Source organism: Anomaloglossus baeobatrachus, chromosome 5 (assembly GCF_048569485.1).
Source record: "Anomaloglossus baeobatrachus isolate aAnoBae1 chromosome 5, aAnoBae1.hap1, whole genome shotgun sequence".
Classification (NCBI taxonomy): Eukaryota; Metazoa; Chordata; class Amphibia; order Anura; family Aromobatidae; genus Anomaloglossus; species Anomaloglossus baeobatrachus.
Window position 1 is genome coordinate 108,307,689 of NC_134357.1, and position 18,968 is coordinate 108,326,656.

Below are 18,968 nucleotides of genomic sequence, written 5' to 3' on the forward strand. Positions count from 1 at the left end.
ATAGTTACTATGTTTTTTCAGTTAGCACCTGTTCAAATTTGTTGGATGTGCGGGTCAGTTTTTTGATATTTCTATTGAATCAGCCAATGTCCAGCTCTGGCTGAACAATTCTGAAACCTCAGGTTGCTTGTCAGACTCTGTAGTGTAAACAGAGTCTGATGCCTCTCAGCCACCAAATGCATGCAGAGCAGAACATCGCATGACAGTAAAATTTTCAGTTTTTCCTTCAACATGCTTTTAGCTCCTGTGAAGCACTTGCAGGGTTAATAAACTTCTTGGGTGTGATTTTCAGTACTTTGAGGGGTGCAGCTTTTAGAATTGTGTCACTTTGGGGTATTTTTTGTCACCTAGGCCTCTCAAAGTCACTTCAAATGTGATGTGGACCCTTAAAAAATAGTTTTGTAAATTTTATTTCAAAAATGAGAAATTGTTGATAAAAGTTGAACTAACTTCCTAACAAAAAAAAGATGTTTTAAAAATTGTGATGTAAAGTAGACACATGGGAAATGTTATTAACTATTTTGTGACATAACTTACCGGTTTAAGGGTATAAGAATTAAAAGTTTGAAAATTGCAAAAACTTTCACCAAATTTCCTATTTTTTAACAAATAAATGCAAAAAATATCAACCTAAATTTACTACTATCATGAAGTACAATATGTCACAAAAAAATCTGTCTCAGAATCACGGGGATCTGTTGAAGCTTTTCAGAGTTAAAACCTGCCAAATTGACACTGATCAGAATTGAAAAATATGGCCTGATCATGGCGGTGAAAACAGGCTTGGGGTGAAGGGGTTAAAGCAATTTAACAACTTCAGAATACCCCTTTAAAGTTTCAAACAATTATGTAAAATTATGTAATTTGTGTGGGGTTCATGCTGTTTTCACACTTCAGTAACTCTGCAAAAACAACCTGGCGCCTGTGTCTATTTTCCTCCAAATATGCGCGTCTAAAATCATAGCGCTCCTTCTCTTCTATATCATGTCGTGTGTACATAAAGTAGACTTCAACCACAAATATGAAAGAAACAATTTTTGAGTGCATTTACTCTTATTACCCCTTGTGGAAATGAAAATAATAAGCACCTGAAATGTTCATAAACTCCCCGAATGCAGTTTTAAATACTTTGAGGGGTGCAGTTGGTAAAATATTATCACCTTTGGGCTTACAAATAGACTAAAAAGATACTTTTGGTACACTTAAAGGTACTTTACACTCTGCGATATTGGTACCGATATCACTAGCGAGCTTACCGGCCCCTGTCAGTTGTGCGTCACGGGCAAATCGCTGCCCGTGGCACACAGCATCGCTAGGAACAGTCACACATACTTACCTGCCTAGCGACGTCGCTGTGACCGGCGAACCGCCTCTTTTCTAAGGGGGCGGTTCTTTCGACGTCATATCAACGTCACTAAGCATCTACTCAATAGAAGCGGAGGGGCGGAGATGAGCGGGCCGAACATCCTGCCCACCTCCTTCCTCATTGCCGGCGGTCGCAGGTAAGGAGATGTTCCTCGTTCCTGCGGTGTCACACATAGCGATGTGTGCTGCCGCAGGAACGACAAAGAACCTCGTTACTGCACATACAGCGATTTTTGGTAAATAAACGACCTCTCCAAAACCAACAATTTTTACCTCTTTTGGATCGTTGAAGGTCACTCGTATGTGTCACACGCTGCGATGTCGCTAACGACACTGGATGTGCATCACAAACACTGTGATCCCGACGATAAATCGTTAGCGATGTCGCAGCGTGTAAATGGCCCTTAAGATTATGTAAATAACCAAATTCTCTAGAGGAACTGGGTATGAACTTCTGGACAATATAAGTTTCTGGCATAAGAAACATAAATAACTGGTATATAAATACTATATATATACTGAGCTGCTATCTATTCCCCACTTGGTTTATTTTACTTATGGAAACCCCGATTAGGTCTATTGGGAGATTGCAATAAAAATTGGAATTGATGATTGTCATTTTTTTAAGTTTATTGCCATGAATAAAACAAAATCACTAAGTCGTTTGCACCTGTAAATAGTGACTATGAAATATCAACATAAAAAAATTGATTTATCTTGCAATTCAAAATACAATAGTTAAAAAAATGTTGCTAAATTAGTATAAAGTGTATTTATTTGGTACTAGATATTTTAACATAATAGTATTTCCCATAACAGTTATGGATATGTGAGAAGTGTGTGATTCCAAGGGATTACAGTGTTATCATTATTATTATTATTATTATTTATTGCGCCATTTATTCCATGGCGCTTTAGAAGTGAAAAGGGTATACATAAAATCAAGTACAATAATCATGAACACTACAAGGCACAGACTGTTACAGGAGGAGAGAGGACCCTGCCCGCGAGGGCTCACAGTCTACAGGGAATGGGTGAGGATACAGTAGGTGAGGGTAGAACTGGCTGCACAGTGGTGTACTGGTCTGAGGATTATTGTAGGTTGTAGGCTTTTTGGAAGAGGTGGGTCTTCAGTTTCATTTTGAAGCTTTCCACGTTAGCTGAGAGTCTGATAAGCTGGGGTAGAGCGTTCCAGAGTATGGTGTAGGCGCGGGAGTAATCTTGTATGCAATTGTGGGAAGAGGAGATAAGAGAGGAGTGGAGAAGGAGATCTTGTGAGGATCTGGGGTTGTATGTGGGTAGGTACTGAGAGACTAGGTCACAGATGTATAGAGAAGACAGGTTGTGGATGGCTTTGTATGTCATGGTTATTGTTTTGAACTGGAGTCTTTGTGCACTGGCAACCCAGAGAAGGGATTGACAGAGTGGCGAGGCCGGGCAATAGCGGAGGGAGAGGTGGATTAGTCGGGCCACTGAGTTTGAACCATGTTTGAAACCCCGCCGATTACTAAAATGGTGGTCTTAAGGGCCTACTCATTCGTTACTAATTCAGTGAGGGAAAATGTATGTTCATCTGCGAGTGATATCAGTGGTTACCCACTGAGATGTGTGTAATGTCTTTAAAGCCTTATGGGATTGTTCATCGAAGTGTTATCAAAGATAGTCCCACCATAAAGGTATTAACTCAAAGACATGCTTAGTTTTAGTTAAATGGCTTGAGGTACAGTACCAGGTACAGCCTGCCACTTTGGTATGAACAGACTCATGTAATTTTTGAGAAAAAGCTAGATTTGGATCCAGCAGTTTACAGTGAACCTGTCACCTACTCACTTGCGGGACGGGGCGGTCCAGTCCAATAGGTGTCGCTCATCTTGACATGGTACCTCCTCTTTTCTTGCAATCATTGTCCGCCTTCTTGCATCATATGGATGACGCTTCTTATGTAATCCACACAGAGGCCTTCATTGGTCTCCTGTGCATGCGCACTTCCCTCTGCCCTGCTGCAGGCAGAGTAAAGTACTGTAATGCGCAGGCGCGTGGGAAGGCCAAAGACCGCCCTTGCTTGGCACTACAATACTTTGATCTGCCCCCAGCAAGGCAATGAGAAGTACGCATGCGAAGGAGCACAATAGTGGACTCTGTGTGGATGACGGAGGACGTGTCATCCACACGCAGCAAGGAGGAGAACAGCGATCACAAGGAGGCGCCAGGTTAAGACCAGCAACACCCATTGGACAGGACCGCCCCACAGGTGAGTAGGTAACAGATTCCCTTTAATTATTATGTGTTTCCTAAACAAAGAAAATTTGCAAAGCAAAAACAACAACTTTTTGTTCAAAATTCCTAAGTTTCATATGAATGGGAATTTCAACATATCTGATGCTAAAATATTTTAATTTTATTGATTACGTTATTACTATAAAATATATCATATTAGCGATAGAAGAGGAGAACGGCTGACTCAGTAATTTCCTTGCTGCTACTCCCTTTATCATGTGTTCCATAACCATCCCAGTCAAAAGCAGCAAAGTCTCCGCACTGTCTGGGGCTTTTTTCTGGGATATAACCTCCTCCACCAATGCAGTGCTGCAAATATAACAAGTGCAAATTTAAAAGTTTACAGACATTATTAAAGATTCCTATTAAATATATTTTAGTTATTTAGATTATTGTATAGTTCCTTACATGCTCTGGATTGCACGCTGTCACTTTTACTCCAGCACACAGAGCCAGGGCAGCTCTTTCATTATTAACAGCCCGGAACTGGACATAGCCGGGAACAAACTCAACTGCAGAGAGAAAAGATTATTACTCTTGTGTCAATGAAGATCACTGGAACTGTATTGTACAATTAACACTTGACCGTACGTTGACTATTTGGTGAATAATATGCTTTTGTCTTTTCAGCACTTCCAAAGTCATATACAACGGGAATGGCAGGCCCATTATTTGTGAGGCAGGCTCCAGCATTGAACACCACTGGATATTTCTAAGATAGAATTATATGAACATTCATGACATTAACAAAGCATTTGCCGAATATGTTGTCTCAGTGAATTATGGCATATCCACAAACGTGGGGATAGACGTAATTTCAAATTGTTACCTGATTCATTATTTACCTTATAGAGATGGAAAAGGTTTCCACCCTCCTGGGAAAAGAAACCATTGTCTGTGCGGTACCTTAGAATAGCGGCATCTCTCCACTTGGACAAGCGTGCGTTGTTGGGTACATGCCATAATTCCAGGTCACTAGTGATTATATCATAATATCCTGGGTTCTAGAAAAAAAAATGAAAGGTAAAATACTCGTTAATACACAAGCATATGTGAAAAATACTTAAGTATACTAATAGATCACAGAATTAACATGAGTCAACAGTGTGATGCAGCAGAAAAAAAGGCAAACACCATTCTAGGATGTATTAACAGAAGCATACAGTCTAGATCACATAAAGTCATTATCCCCCTTTACTCCTCTTTGGTCAGACCTCATCTGGAATATTGAGTCCAGTTCTGGGCACCACATTTTATAAAAGAAATCAACAAACTGGAGCAAGTTCAGAGAAGAGTGACCAGAATGGTGACTGGTCTGCAAACCATGTCCTATGAGGAATGGTTAAAGGATTTACAATTGTTTAGTTTGCAAAAGAGAAGACTGAGAGGAGACCTAATAGCTGTCTACAAATATCTTAAAGGTTGGCATGAATGGGATGAAACTGATGGGGAGGAGACACAGATTAGATATTAGAAAAAACTTTTTGACAGTGAGGGTGATCAACGAGTGGAACTGGCTCCACGAGAGGTTGTGAGTTCTCCATCAATGGAAGTCTTTAAAAAGAGGTTGGACAGACATCTGTCTGGGATGATTTAGTGAATCCTGCTTTGAGCAGGGGGTTGGACTAGATGACCCAGGAGGTGCATTCCAACTCTAATATTCTATGATTCTATGATTCTACGAAGCAGACACGGGGAAAAGAGGGCTCCTGTGCAAAATCCAGATATGGTTCCTTTGCAGCCCAATAGCTCATCATAATGCACATTTCCACCATCTCTGGAGGTAGAAATGGGCCCCCTTACCCTTTGGGCCACTGTGCAAATGTATATTGTGCACAATGGCTTAGCGGTTAGCACTGTAATCTTAGGGTACCAAATGAGGACAACATTGGCAAGTAGTTTGTATGCTTTTCCCATGCTTGTCTAATCCATTTTCCTCCCACATTCCAAAGACATTCTGATAGGGAATTAAGATTGTGAGCCCCAATGGAGACAGTGATGATGATGTCTGTAAAGCGCTATGGAATATAATGTGCTATATATGTAAGTAAGATAAATTATTTCTATGGAATATGTATTTAAAATCCATTTGTACACATGATAATTAGACACATATATACACATATACTGCAGATCTAGTTGTGTTATTGAAGATTTATAAGCCATTAATCGTAAGAACCTTATAATCATCACTGGTTGCTCCTTCAGGATGTCCAAAAATGGCGTAGTTAGCCCAGTTGTTATCACCCTTTGGGTTGTTGGCATCATTTCCTGATTGACTGGACCAGCGATCACCTACTGTACATTTACCATTCATATTGTTTTCATGGACACTGGCCACCAATGTCCAGCCTCCACCATCTGTAGTCATGTCACAGTAGGTCTGATACATCGTCCCAGCTTCAGTGTTCAGCGTGTATATTCCATCTATATGAAAATATAATTACATCATACATTACATAATATATTATATGATAGGTGTATCTGTGGTGTCCCTGAGGCTTCAGTCGCCACAGGGTACTGCACATCCGTTAATGTGCAGTATTCATCCCAGTAAGGAGGAGGTTAAGGTCTTGAGTTTCTCACTTACACAACACACTTGCACAACACATACAGTACGGTGCTCCTTACAGGAACTGGGACAAAGGTGGTCACCAAAACAACGGGTTTTTCCCAGCCACTGTGAGTCATCAGGAGGGAGGGTGGAGCACTGGGGAAATACAGGAACACAGACACATTCAAGTTAGAATAGTCTGGGACACTGCAAGAACAAAGTCCTTCGGGAGCGTGCTTAAGAGCTTCCCGAGGGAGACCTGACCAGACTGGGAGAAGGCTGGAGATGCAGATAGGAGAAGAGCTCGATATTGGTAGTACCTGTGGGACAAAGGAGAACTAACAGTAGCCTGGAGGTGAGCTTAACTGTTCCCCGGGACAGGCGCTGATCAGGGTGCAGAGCCCTAGGGTGATACAGACTTTAAGTTGGATCACCAAATTCTGCAGGACAAGAGGATTGCATGTCTCCTTGGCCATCACTAGTTCCTGGAGCAAAGTGACACGTAGGATCCGGGTTCGGGATTGTAGCCAAGGCCCCATGGCGAGGGTCCACGCCACCTGCATACAGGATGGGACACATGAGACTTTAGACCAATATCGGGGTCCCAAAGTGCTTCAAGCCACAGGGATCGAACACAGAGAGAGCACAACAAGGAAGGGCCCACAGACTGCCATACCGGACTTAACCTCTGACCTGCCTGGGATCGGCTGAGGCCCTTGATGGCGAGGATAGGTATCTCCGGGGCAGAGGATAACTAGTGAGTAAAAGACCCGGAACCGCAAATGCTGCCTCAGACTCTTATTACCGGCGCCAGCGCCCCGCGCCTTGGCGCCCATTGCCAAGACTCCAGCCCTCTTCCCTATCCTCTGGGGCCCGCTCCACCTGTGGGGAGCAGAACCATCTTGGCTGCGACGCTACTATCCGCCCCAGAGGACAGCGAACTAAGCGGCGGCTAATCCCTGGCCGCATACCATAGGTGGCGTCACGACAATTCCCATCGTCAACCTCCATCACCCTTCCCTTCCACTGTCCTTCCCTTTCATTGTATGCCTCGGGGCCACAGAACCAGGCAAGGCCACCCGTGACATCTCAGAGACCTGCATCACCGGCCCGGCGACGAGTAAAGGTGAGCCAATAATGTACATATACATTTTCATTATTATACACTTTATTTATGTGCAGGTTTGTTCATGTGTTATATTACTAATGAAATCATATATTTATCTCACCCTCAGCATATGTATACATATTCTTGATTTCCTGGCAGCTCCTGGAGTTTGATCCACCCATTGAAAACTTAGACTTTGATCTATAATCATTTGTATTATTCTTATCCAAGCACGCCAAGAGAGACTGAATGTTTCCCTCTATCTCAGGAACAGACGCATTCTCTAAGGATCAAAACAAAATATATAAATGATGCATTTCATGCAGGATACTTTACAAACAACCATTCAATAAAAAGCTTCTAGTGAATTTTATCTTTAATCCCTTAGTGTCTGGGACATGAAGATCTTAAAATATAAACTCTTTGAAATTATTTTTGTTGAAATACCATTTAAAATAAGTTGGTCGCAAAATGACCAGTGCAGTAAGAATGGAGCACTATTATAAAAAGCATTTTTGTGATAAATTACCTTTCCGTACAATGTGTGTTTGAGCACTCACAATAAGAAGAAAGTCTTACCCATGGTAGTTCATGTACTGATAAAAGGTTAACACCTTAGTGACCACCAATACATTTTTTACAGACCTGAGATATGTGCTCAGCTTTCCTTATGGGTGAAAATGCAGCAGCTGTCGGCTGTACACTAAGGCTGACACCCGGCTACATTAGTGGTGGCACCAACCATGGCCAATTAACCCCATAAATGTTGCTGTCTATAGTAACTACAGCATCTAGATGGTTAAAGGGAATCTGTCATCAGGTTTTTTTCTACCTCATCTGAGAGCAACATGATGTAGGTAAAGAGGCCCTGAGTTCAACGATGTATCACTTAGATTACTGTGTGCAGGCACTCTGACACAGTGAAAGATTTTAGATTTTTCATGTATTAGTGCTGAGAGCTCTACCCCCACTCACACCAGGCTTTCAGTGTACATTTCCATAGACATAGAAGCTGCTAATCATAGAAGTGAGTGGAGTTGGACTATAGCTCAGGAGCTGCTGAGACCCAGTAGGGAGAAAGATAAGAGGCTTAAACTAACATTGCAGATAAACAACAGCAGACTTAAGCTGGTGTCACACACAGCGACAACGACAACGACGTCGCTGCTACGTCACCATTTTCTGTGACGTTGCAGCGACGTCCCGTCGCTGTCGCTGTGTGTGACATTCAGCAACGACCTGGCCCCTGCTGTGAGGTCGCCGGTCGTTGCTGAATGTCCAGCTTCATTTTTTGGTCGTCACTCTCCCGCTGTGACACACACATCGCTGTGTGTGACAGCGAGAGAGCGACGAAATGAAGCGATCAGGAGCCGGCACTGGCAGCTGCGGTAAGCTGTAACCAGCGTAAACATCGGGTAACCAAGGGAAGACCTTTCCCTGGTTACCCGATGTTTACGCTGGTTACCAGCCTCCGCTCTTGCTGCCAGTGCCGGCTCCTGCACTGTGACATGTGGCTGCAGTATGCATCGGGTAATTAACCCGATGTATACTGTAGCAAAGAGAGCAAGGAGCCAGCGCTAAGCAGTGCGCGCGGCTCCCTGCTCTCTGAACTGTGACATGTAGCTGCAGCACACATCGGGTTAATTAACCCGATGTGTGCTGCAGGAGAGCAAGGAGCCAGCGGTAAGCGCGGCTCCCTGCTCTCTGCACATGTAGCACAGCGACGTTATGATCGCTGCTTCTGCTGTGTTTGACAGCTAAGCAGCGATCATAACAGCGACTTACAAGGTCGCTGTTACGTCACCGAAAATGGTGACGTAACAGCGACGTCGTTGTCGCTGTCGTTTAGTGTGAACCCAGCTTAAGAGATAAGACATGCAGGGCTGAGTTTTCTGTTTTAATTCTTACAGCATTCTGTCTTCAAATTACATTGCAGAAACCTGCTGATAGAGTCCCTTTAACAGACTTTGGGGGCTTCCTGTTTAACCATATCAGCATCCTGAAATCATGATTGTGTGGTCCTGACAGTTGACTTGGCATTTCAGGGTCAAATAACGGCCTAATGCCGGCGTCACTCGGTACGATCTATAATGCGATCACACGAGCGATCATACCCGCCCCCGTCGTTTATGCATCACGGGCAATTAGTTGCCCATGACGCACAAAGTCGTTAACCCCCTGTCACACGTACTTACCTCCCTGATGACGTCGCTGTGGTCAGCGAGCATCCTCTTCCTGAAGGGGGAGGGACATTCGGCGTCACAGCAACATCACACAGCCCCCAGCCAATAGAAATGGAGGGGCGGAGATGAGTGGGACATAAACATCCCGCCCACCTCTTTCCTTCCGCATTTGCGGCGGGCGCAGGAAAGCTGCAGTTCATCATTCCCGGAGTGTTTCACGGAGCGACATGTGCTGCCTCGGGAACGATGAGCAACTGGAGCAGAGAAGGAGGACCGTCATTTTAAAAATTAACGACGTGTAAAAGAGCAACGATAAGGTGAGTATTTCTGCTCATTCACAGTCGTTCGGAGGTGTCACACGATACTATATGTCTAACAATGCCGGATGTGCATCACGAATTCCGTGACCCCGCCGACATATCGCACGATATATCGTACCGTGTGATGCCGGCATTAGAGTCTGTCGGCTATAGTAACCTGTTCAGAAGCTAGCAACATGTAGGTGACAAAAATAACATTTTTCTTTCCAGTCATGCCAATTTGCATTAATTCCTGAAAGTATCTGTAAGATTAATAAACTACCTGTGAATAGTTTTGAATATGATAAAGGGTGCTATTATCAAAAATTGTATCACTTTATCACTTTAGGTGGTTTTCAAATATATAGGTTTTGACCTAAATTTACCATTATCATAAAATAACTAAGTGAATAAGAGGTTAAAGCCGATGAGTGAATTAAAATATTATATATTATCTACTATTATTATGGTAATTTACTTTTCCAATAAGCAAAAGTACTCACCGCATTTGTTCGAACATTCTCCAGAAAGTACAAAGGAGAGCAGTAAGGCACAGAGCACCAACATATTAACTTAGCTACAGTGGAGCAAAAACATGAAAATAAATCAGAACAGAGCACATATATCCATCATCGGTTTAAGCAGTCACTTTGGTTTCAAAGTTGCTCTTTGTACTGTATTTTGAACAATTGAAATTAGTAATGTATATATATATATATATATATATATATATATACACAACAGTATGTTATATATATATATATATATATATATATATATATATAACACACTATATATACTGTTGTATATATATATATATATATATATATATATATATATATATATACAACAGTAATGTTATATATATACAACAGTAATGTTATATATATATATATATATATATATATAACACAAGGACTGGAGGACAAGGAGTAAAGTGCAAATATGTTTAATAAATAGCAACTGGCACAAAGGAATCAGCGGCAAAAACAGGACGGCAGATAAAATATAGATGTACTAGATGACAATTACATATAGGGCACAAGTAAAATGAATAAATAAATAACAGACTGGGTCAAAAACATGAACAAGGCATCCTGCACATAAAGAGCATGGTGTAAAATTTTGACAATTGTTACACATAGACAGATGGTAAAAACCAACACTGGATAAGCACAATGATAAAAGTGTATACTCTGAAATAACAGAGATATATTAAATATATAAAATAGGATCCAAGTCTCACTAATCACTAATAAACAGTGCTTAATACAGATGCTGGTGAAACAGCAACTTCTGAGGTGACAGAGTCAAACAGTTAAACAGTCAAAAAGCTATAAACAGATAAACAGGTTTAGCCACCATGAGGTGCTAATTAGATGCCAATGAACAGTCAGATTAAGTACAAAGACATGAATGCATGAATAAAATCCCAGCCGGTTAAGTAAGCATACCCATAAGTGCACAAAGCAGGCCTGATAAGCAGCAGAGCAGACCCCAACCCCCCCCCCCCAGGGAGAGAGCCCCAAGGTATACCTTTCACAATCTCAGCTATAAGATTATTTCATCAAGGGGAGGTGGAACGCTGTGAAGCAGCCATGTGTTTTTATACATGGTGCTCCCATGCTCCAGCTGCTCCACCCCCACTCTGTCAGCGCGACCGGACCAATCGCGGCCGGTAACCAGCACCGTCAGCAGTTAACGCCCCTTTTTTTTTTGGAGGGACTCACGGTACGTTTTCCTAAAACACCTACTTTTTATTTGCTGCCTAAAATCCACAAAGATGCCCTTTGTCCTCCTGGTCGTCTCATCGTGTCCGGAATTGAGGAACTGTGTCAACCTATATGTCAATTTATTGACTATTATTTGAAACCTTTGGTTGAGACACTCCCCTCATATGTCCGTGACACGACGGACGTTCTTAGGAGGATAGATGGCATCTTTGTGGACAATAACACTCTACTTGTTACGGCAGACGTTGAGTCCCTCTACACCTGTATTCGCCACGAGGATGGCCTGAAGGCTGTTGAATATTTTTTGTCAACTTCCGGTCGGGATGGCCCTTTGTGTGACCTAATCCTTGAGTTGCTCCGTTTTGTCCTCACCCATAATTTCTTTTTATTTAAAGATGTACACTATTTGCAGCAGCGCGGCACTGCCATGGGCGCGGCCTGCGCGCCTTCGTACGCAAACCTCTTCCTAGGTTTCTGGGAGAGGGGTTTGCTTTGCGATGGGGGCGGGCCGGCCAATGCCCATGTGCAGTGCTGGCTGCGGTACATTGATGATTTGTTTATTTTGTGGACGGGCAAGACGGAGCAACTCGATGAGTTCATGGAACGACTTGGCATGAATTCTTTTGGGATTAAACTAACCCATAAATATGATAGTAGGTGTCTGGATTTCCTTGATATTGATATTCAAATTGGTGAAGATAGGAAGATCCAGACTAATGTCTACCGTAAGACGACTTCGGTTAACTCCCTCCTTCATGCCTCGTCGTCCCATGATCAGTGCACTATTCGGGCCATCCCCACTGGTCAATTTTTACGTATGAAACGTATCTGCTCGTCTGACTCTCTGTTTGAGGAACAGGCGGCAGATTTACAAATTCGGTTTCAAGAGCGGGGCTACAGCAATAGGAGTATTAAGCGGGCTTATCTATGAGCGAAGCATACCCCTCGATCCACTCTTTTATTTAGTATTGGGGCGAAATCCGGCGGTTCCTCAAATCCTAGCCAAATCCGTTTTATTTCCACCTACAATCACGAGTGGTCCAATATGCGATCTATTTTGAGCAGGCACTGGAATGTTCTCCTTTCTGATTCTGTTCTATGTGACCTTTTACCCAAAAGCCCCTCAATGACGCCTCGCAGGTCACGTAATTTACATGACATGCTTGTACGGAGTCACTACGTTCCTAATCGACCCACCACCTTTCTTGACCTTGGTACCCCCCTTAGGGGCTGTTTCCCTTGCAGCCATTGTCTGGCCTGCAGCAATGTTCTTCGGATTTCTTCCTTCACCTCTGCTGATGGTTTGCGCAGCTTCGATATACGCCACTATGTATCGTGTGGTACCAGCAACGTGGTATATTATGCCACGTGCGGGTGCCACATGATATATGTGGGCCTTACTAGTAGGGAGCTGCGCAAGAGGGTGAGGGAACATGTGAGGGACGTTGCTGCCGCCCGGACAGTGGTTGACATTTCCACTCTTAAAACCCTCCCTCACCACTTTCGTGTTTTTCATGACTGTGATCCAACATCCCTGAAAGTCAGGGGTATTGATGTTATACATGGGAGGGCGAGGGGTGGGAATATACGCAAAATACTCGCCCAACGTGAAACACGCTGGATTTATAGCTTAGGTACACTGTCCCCGATGGGGCTTAATGAGCATCTGAGTTTTGCGCCTTTCTTACGATGACTGCTCTCTTCTCTGACCTTCCTGGTTTTTGTGCCTTGTTTTTAATGTTATACAATTTTTGCATTTTTATTTTAGATCCACTGATTTTTTCTGCTGGCACTCTTCTGGAACCATATTTCTGACATTGAACATCGACATGGATTTTTTTCATATATTGATTATCTTCCTTCTTGTGCCACGACTGGGACATCTGAAGCAATATTGTATTCTCTATGTTATACTTATGTTTTTTTCACCAGTGTCACTGTGTTTATATTCATATTTTCATTTCTATCATGGAGTTATTGTATAATGATTATTTCCCTCTTGTGCCACGACTAGGAGATCTCAATTTACATTGAACATCTTGTGACATGAAGTTTATGTATATTATACACTGGTCATTCGTCTCCTGTGCCACGACTTGGGATGTTTTTTGTGATATTGAATAATCTGTGCTACAGTATATGATCTCCTTATGTGTTATACTGTTCATATTTATTTAGTTTAACTTTGATATGGAACTCATGTATTATGCATTGATTACCTTCCTCTCTGTACCACGACTATGACACTTGAATTAATATTGAGGGTTTGATGTTATAATATATGTCGTTTTATCAGTGGCACATTGTCTATAATTACCTATGTATATCCTTGACATTTATCATGTATCTTCCTCTTGGGTCACGGCTAGGACCTTTGAAGTTACATTTAAGACTTTATGTCACAGTTGATGTTCTCTTATTACTGTTACATTGCATATTTACTTATCCTTGTCTTCTTATGCTCGCTCCCGCCCCTCCTCCCCCCGTCGGTACGGCTGCATCAGTGACCTGCTGGCCCGGCTCTGTCGGCGTCATCATCGCCTGCACGCATGCGCGGTTCGCGGGTGACGCGTCCCCGCTTTCCGCGCATGTGCGCTACCTAACAACAACAACAAAAAAAATTTTACACCATGCTCTTTATGTGCAGGATGCCTTGTTCATGTTTTTGACCCAGTCTGTTATTTATTTATTCATTTTACTTGTGCCCTATATGTAATTGTCATCTAGTACATCTATATTTTATCTGCCGGCCTGTTTTTGCCGCTGATTCCTTTGTGCCAGTTGCTATTTATTAAACATATTTGCACTTTACTCCTTGTCCTCCAGTCCTTGTTTGATGTTCAGAGTGTGCTCAGACAGGTGCCATGCAGTGGCTTTCCTGCTTCTTTTTCATTGTTTGTTCCTCTTGCATATTATATATATAGTATATGAATATATATATATACAATATATATATACAATATATATATATATATATATATATATACAGTTAGGTCCAGAAATATTTGGACAGTGACACAATTTTCGCGCGTTGGGCTCTGCATGCCACCACATTGGATTTGAAATGAAACCTCTACAACAGAATTCAAGTTCAGATTGTAACGTTTAATTTGAAGGTTTGAACAAAAATATCTGATAGAAATTGTAGGAATTGTACACATTTCTTTACAAACACTCCACATTTTAGGAGGTCAAAAGTAATTGGACAAATAAACCAAACCCAAACAAAATATTTTTATTTTCAATATTTTGTTGCGAATCCTTTGGAGGCAATCACTGCCTTAAGTCTGGAACCCATGGACATCACCAAACGCTGGGTTTCCTCCTTCTTAATGCTTTGCCAGGCCTTTACAGCCGCAGCCTTCAGGTCTTGCTTGTTTGTGGGTCTTTCCGTCTTAAGTCTGGATTTGAGCAAGTGAAATGCATGCTCAATTGGGTTAAGATCTGGTGATTGACTTGGCCATTGCAGAATGTTCCACTTTTTTGCACTCATGAACTCCTGGGTAGCTTTGGCTGTATGCTTGGGGTCATTGTCCATCTGTACTATGAAGCGCCGTCCGATCAACTTTGCGGCATTTGGCTGAATCTGGGCTGAAAGTATATCCCGGTACACTTCAGAATTCATCCGGCTACTCTTGTCTGCTGTTATGTCCTCAATAAACACAAGTGACCCAGTGCCATTGAAAGCCATGCATGCCCATGCCATCACGTTGCCTCCACCATGTTTTACAGAGGATGTGGTGTGCCTTGGATCATGTGCCGTTCCCTTTGTTCTCCAAACTTTTTTCTTCCCATCATTCTGGTACAGGTTGATCTAGGTCTCATCTGTCCATAGAATACTTTTCCAGAACTGAGCTGGCTTCATGAGGTGTTTTTCAGCAAATTTAACTCTGGCCTGTCTATTTTTGGAATTGATGAATGGTTTGCATCTAGATGTGAACCCTTTGTATTTACTTTCATGGAGTCTTCTCTTTACTGTTGACTTAGAGACAGATACACCTACTTCACTGAGAGTGTTCTGGACTTCAGTTGATGTTGTGAACGGGTTCTTCTTCACCAAAGAAAGTATGCGGCGATCATCCACCACTGTTGTCATCCATGGACGCCCAGGCCTTTTTGAGTTCCCAAGCTCACCAGTCAATTCCTTTTTTCTCAGAATGTACCCGACTGTTGATTTTGCTACTCCAAGCATGTCTGCTATCTCTCTCTGATGGATTTTTTCTTTTTTTTCAGCCTCAGGATGTTCTGCTTCACCTCAATTGAGAGTTCCTTAGACCGCATGTTGTCTGGTCACAGCAACAGCTTCCAAATGCAAAACCACACACCTGTAATCAACCCCAGACCTTTTAACTACTTCATTGATTACAGGTTAACGAGGGAGACGCCTTCAGAGTTAATTGCAGCCCTTAGAGTCCCTTGTCCAATTACTTTTGGTCCCTTGAAAAAGAGAAGGCTATGCATTACAGAGCTATGATTCCTAAACCCTTTCTCTGATTTGGATGTGAAAACTCTCATATTGCAGCTGGGAGTGTGCACTTTCAGCCCATATTATATATATAATTGTATTTCTGAACATGTTTTTGTAAACAGCTAAAATAACAAAACTTGTGTCACTGTCCAAATATTTCTGGACCTAACTGTATATATATATATATATATATATATATATATATACAGTATATATAGGCACTTTTATCTTGGATCACTCCCATAGCTAGGCTTCTGTCCCTCTTTTGTATCTTTAGGGTATGTGCACACAACGCCTTTTCCAGGCGGAATGCACTTAGAATACACCTGAAAAGCCATCATAAAACGGTAAAAAAAATAAACATAATGCAAAGCTGTGACACAGAGTTTTGCACAAACTTCGCCGACTGTCATGGCGGTTTCAGGCGCTGTTCAGATTGCAGATTCTGACACTCCACCCAATGAGTTCTCTGGTATCTGGGATCAACACAGGCAGACTCGAGAGACATGTGGAGTTTACCCCTGTTGTTTTATAGCTTCCTTCCTGCTCTTGTTTTTACTCCTGAATCTCTTATTGTCTTTACATTTATGTGTTTATGCTGTGTAACAGAGTCTTGGTTTTCTCTTGTATGTCTTATCTGTGGATTTCATCACACTCCAGTACTGACACTCCCTGGGGGAGAGGGAGAATCAGATCAGGACTGGTCTGGAGCAGGGCCAAGAAGGAGACTCAGGCCTCTCCACCATCAGGAGTATCCCTCAGACTAGGGATAGCATAGGGCCCCCTAGCTTGAGGGACAGTTTAGAAGCCCTGATTCCCCGCTATCCCATAGTCATCGTGACAAAAGGGATGGAAAACCAGCAGGCTTCTATATGTTTAGTCTTTTGTCACTTCTTTTAACAGCTTCAGGGTTCAGAAACCTATAGACGTTAAAAGAAGGAGCATGTTCATCTTTGGGCCAGCTTCTTCCAGGAAACAGCTCTCTAGTTAAAAATTAAATTTTAGAAAAACACACCAGCGGCTAAGCCCTTGCAATAACACCAACAGACACCATGTGCATATACCCTACATAGGAACACATGAGATATAAACAGAGGAAAGAGCGTCCACAGGATCGCTCACATATACTCTAGTTGCTAGCAAATGTCAATCAAATAATTGGAAATATTAAAGGTGACCTTTTATAGTTTTCTCAAATGCAATAAACCTCATTATGTACAGTTTTTATATTTTTATTTAATTTATTCAATTTGTTTTTGCCATTACCTTTAGGAAAAGCAGGTTTAGAAAGGTAAAATTTATTCTGCAGCAGATAAATTACCATGCATAGAATATTAAAACTGGGAAAAAAATGGACTTGATTCATTATGTGCTTCTAAACAGGAGAAAATATTATTATATGGGCATTGAACTCATACTCCAAATAGTAATACCAGAGCATTGAATGCATCAAGAGCAAATTTTAAAAAAAAACTTACTATGCCAAAGTCAAAATGAAGTTCCTAACCGTAAACCAGACATGCAACTTACCAATTTCCGAGCTCTTCTAGAACAGGAAGTGTCTGGTCCAAACGACAAGGCATCAACATTTATAGCAAAAGGCAGTTTCCATTATCACTGACTATAATAATAAAATATCAATTGCATAACTGATAATCTTAAACAAATATTCCACCATAAAAAGATGTTCCTACCAGGAAAACAAAAGACACCTAATTTGAATAAAGAGAAATGTATCTGTACCACCCCGCGCTTGGCAGCCGAGCCGCTCGGATACGGACCTTCAGTGGGTGGCTTGAGGGTCTCCGGACCCGAGGGTCCTGCAGTCACGTCAATCAAAAAGGGGTTTGCGGTTTGGGGACGTAGGTGTACGGCCGGAGCCGTGTCAAGTTTGTGACGCCACCACAGGATGTGGTGAAGGTGGACACCACCGCTGCAGTTACCGGAGAAATTGCGCAGCAAGTTGTTAACCCCTTCGTGGGCACGGATGGTTGCCCGCAGAGATGGGCGGCCGGAGGGCACTGATGTACTCACTATTAGTAAACACACAAGTCTCTGGTAAACCAAGGTGATGGTGGTCGGTGCCCGTAGCTGGCTGCAGTCTGGTCCCCCACCCGGTTGGTGGTCTCTGTCTTTCTCCTGCACCTGTTTGTGATGGTGGACTACCTGCGCTTGCAACTTCAGGAGTCCGCTCTCAGCTTGTGGTTGCCTGAGAAGCCCTTTTGCCCGCAGACGCTGTCCCGTGGAATCTCTGTGCCATGGCGGTGGATTTCTATCCCCCTCGTTGAGCTGTTGTCTTCAGTCGGGACTTTGGGTGGGACAGGACCTTTAGTCCTGGCCACAATCAGTTAATTAGCTAGCCCCCAGTAGCTTCTGGACCTAGCTTCAGGGTCTGAGTACCCCCCTTTCTGCTCTGATTTTCGAGTCGGTTCCCCGGGTCAGTACCAGCGGGCCACTACCCTGTCCCGGTCCACCACGGTTCCACCGAGCCGTCTTCCCGGCTCCTGCAGATGGAGACCACCGTCTGCCTCCTAGCCAGCAGTACCAGGGCTCCTACCCTGGCACCGGTTCAGTTTGGGTCCTTCCTTTGCTGGAGCTGCACTCAGCTCCAGCCCACACACCTCTCCACTTGACCTCCTCTGGACTTGAACTCTAGAACACAACTCAACTTTCTCGCCCCAGGCTGTCTGAGACTCCTTGGTGGGCATCTTCCAACCGCCTGGTTCCACCCCCTGGTGTGTCCATCAAGCACTGAGGGAGGTGACTAGGGTTTTATGTGTTTGGCTGCTGTCACCTGTTAGGGTACGGTGTAGTGCGGGGCCCTATCTGTAACTACCTGGCCCGGCCAGGACGTCACACTCCCCCTTGGTTAATCACAGACCGTCCGCAGGCTGTCCGACCACCACCGGTTTATTTTGCTTTAACTGAAAAAGATAAGAACATATGTACAATTATAATAACTTTGATACAATCAAGCATAT

At 42.9% G+C, this 18,968-nt stretch overlaps 1 protein-coding gene across 1 annotated transcript; it reads right to left on the bottom strand.

The window, feature by feature from the left end:
- Window positions 1–2,007: 2,007 nt before the first annotated feature.
- LOC142313354 (intelectin-1-like) lies at window positions 2,008–17,553 on the bottom strand. Its single transcript, XM_075352369.1, has 8 exons — window positions 17,518–17,553; window positions 10,290–10,363; window positions 7,426–7,587; window positions 5,822–6,069; window positions 4,488–4,646; window positions 4,234–4,354; window positions 4,051–4,154; window positions 2,008–3,951 (listed from the first exon to the last, which is right to left on the bottom strand). The coding sequence occupies exons 2-8, from the start codon at window positions 10,351–10,353 to the stop codon at window positions 3,799–3,801; spliced, it is 1,011 nt and encodes a 336-aa protein (XP_075208484.1). The 5' UTR covers window positions 10,354–10,363; window positions 17,518–17,553; the 3' UTR covers window positions 2,008–3,798.
- Window positions 17,554–18,968: the final 1,415 nt, after the last annotated feature.

Coding starts and splice junctions, on each gene's coding strand:
- LOC142313354 (XM_075352369.1), bottom strand. CDS start 10,353: ATGTTGGTGCTCTGTGCCTTACTGCTCTCCTTTGTACTTTCTGGAGAA. Junction 7,588..10,289: donor AGAATGTTCGAACAAATGCG/GTGAGTACTTTT, acceptor TTTGATCCTTAG/AGAATGCGTCTGTTCCTGAG. Junction 6,070..7,425: donor TATGTATACATATGCTGAGG/GTGAGATAAATA, acceptor ATTTTCATATAG/ATGGAATATACACGCTGAAC.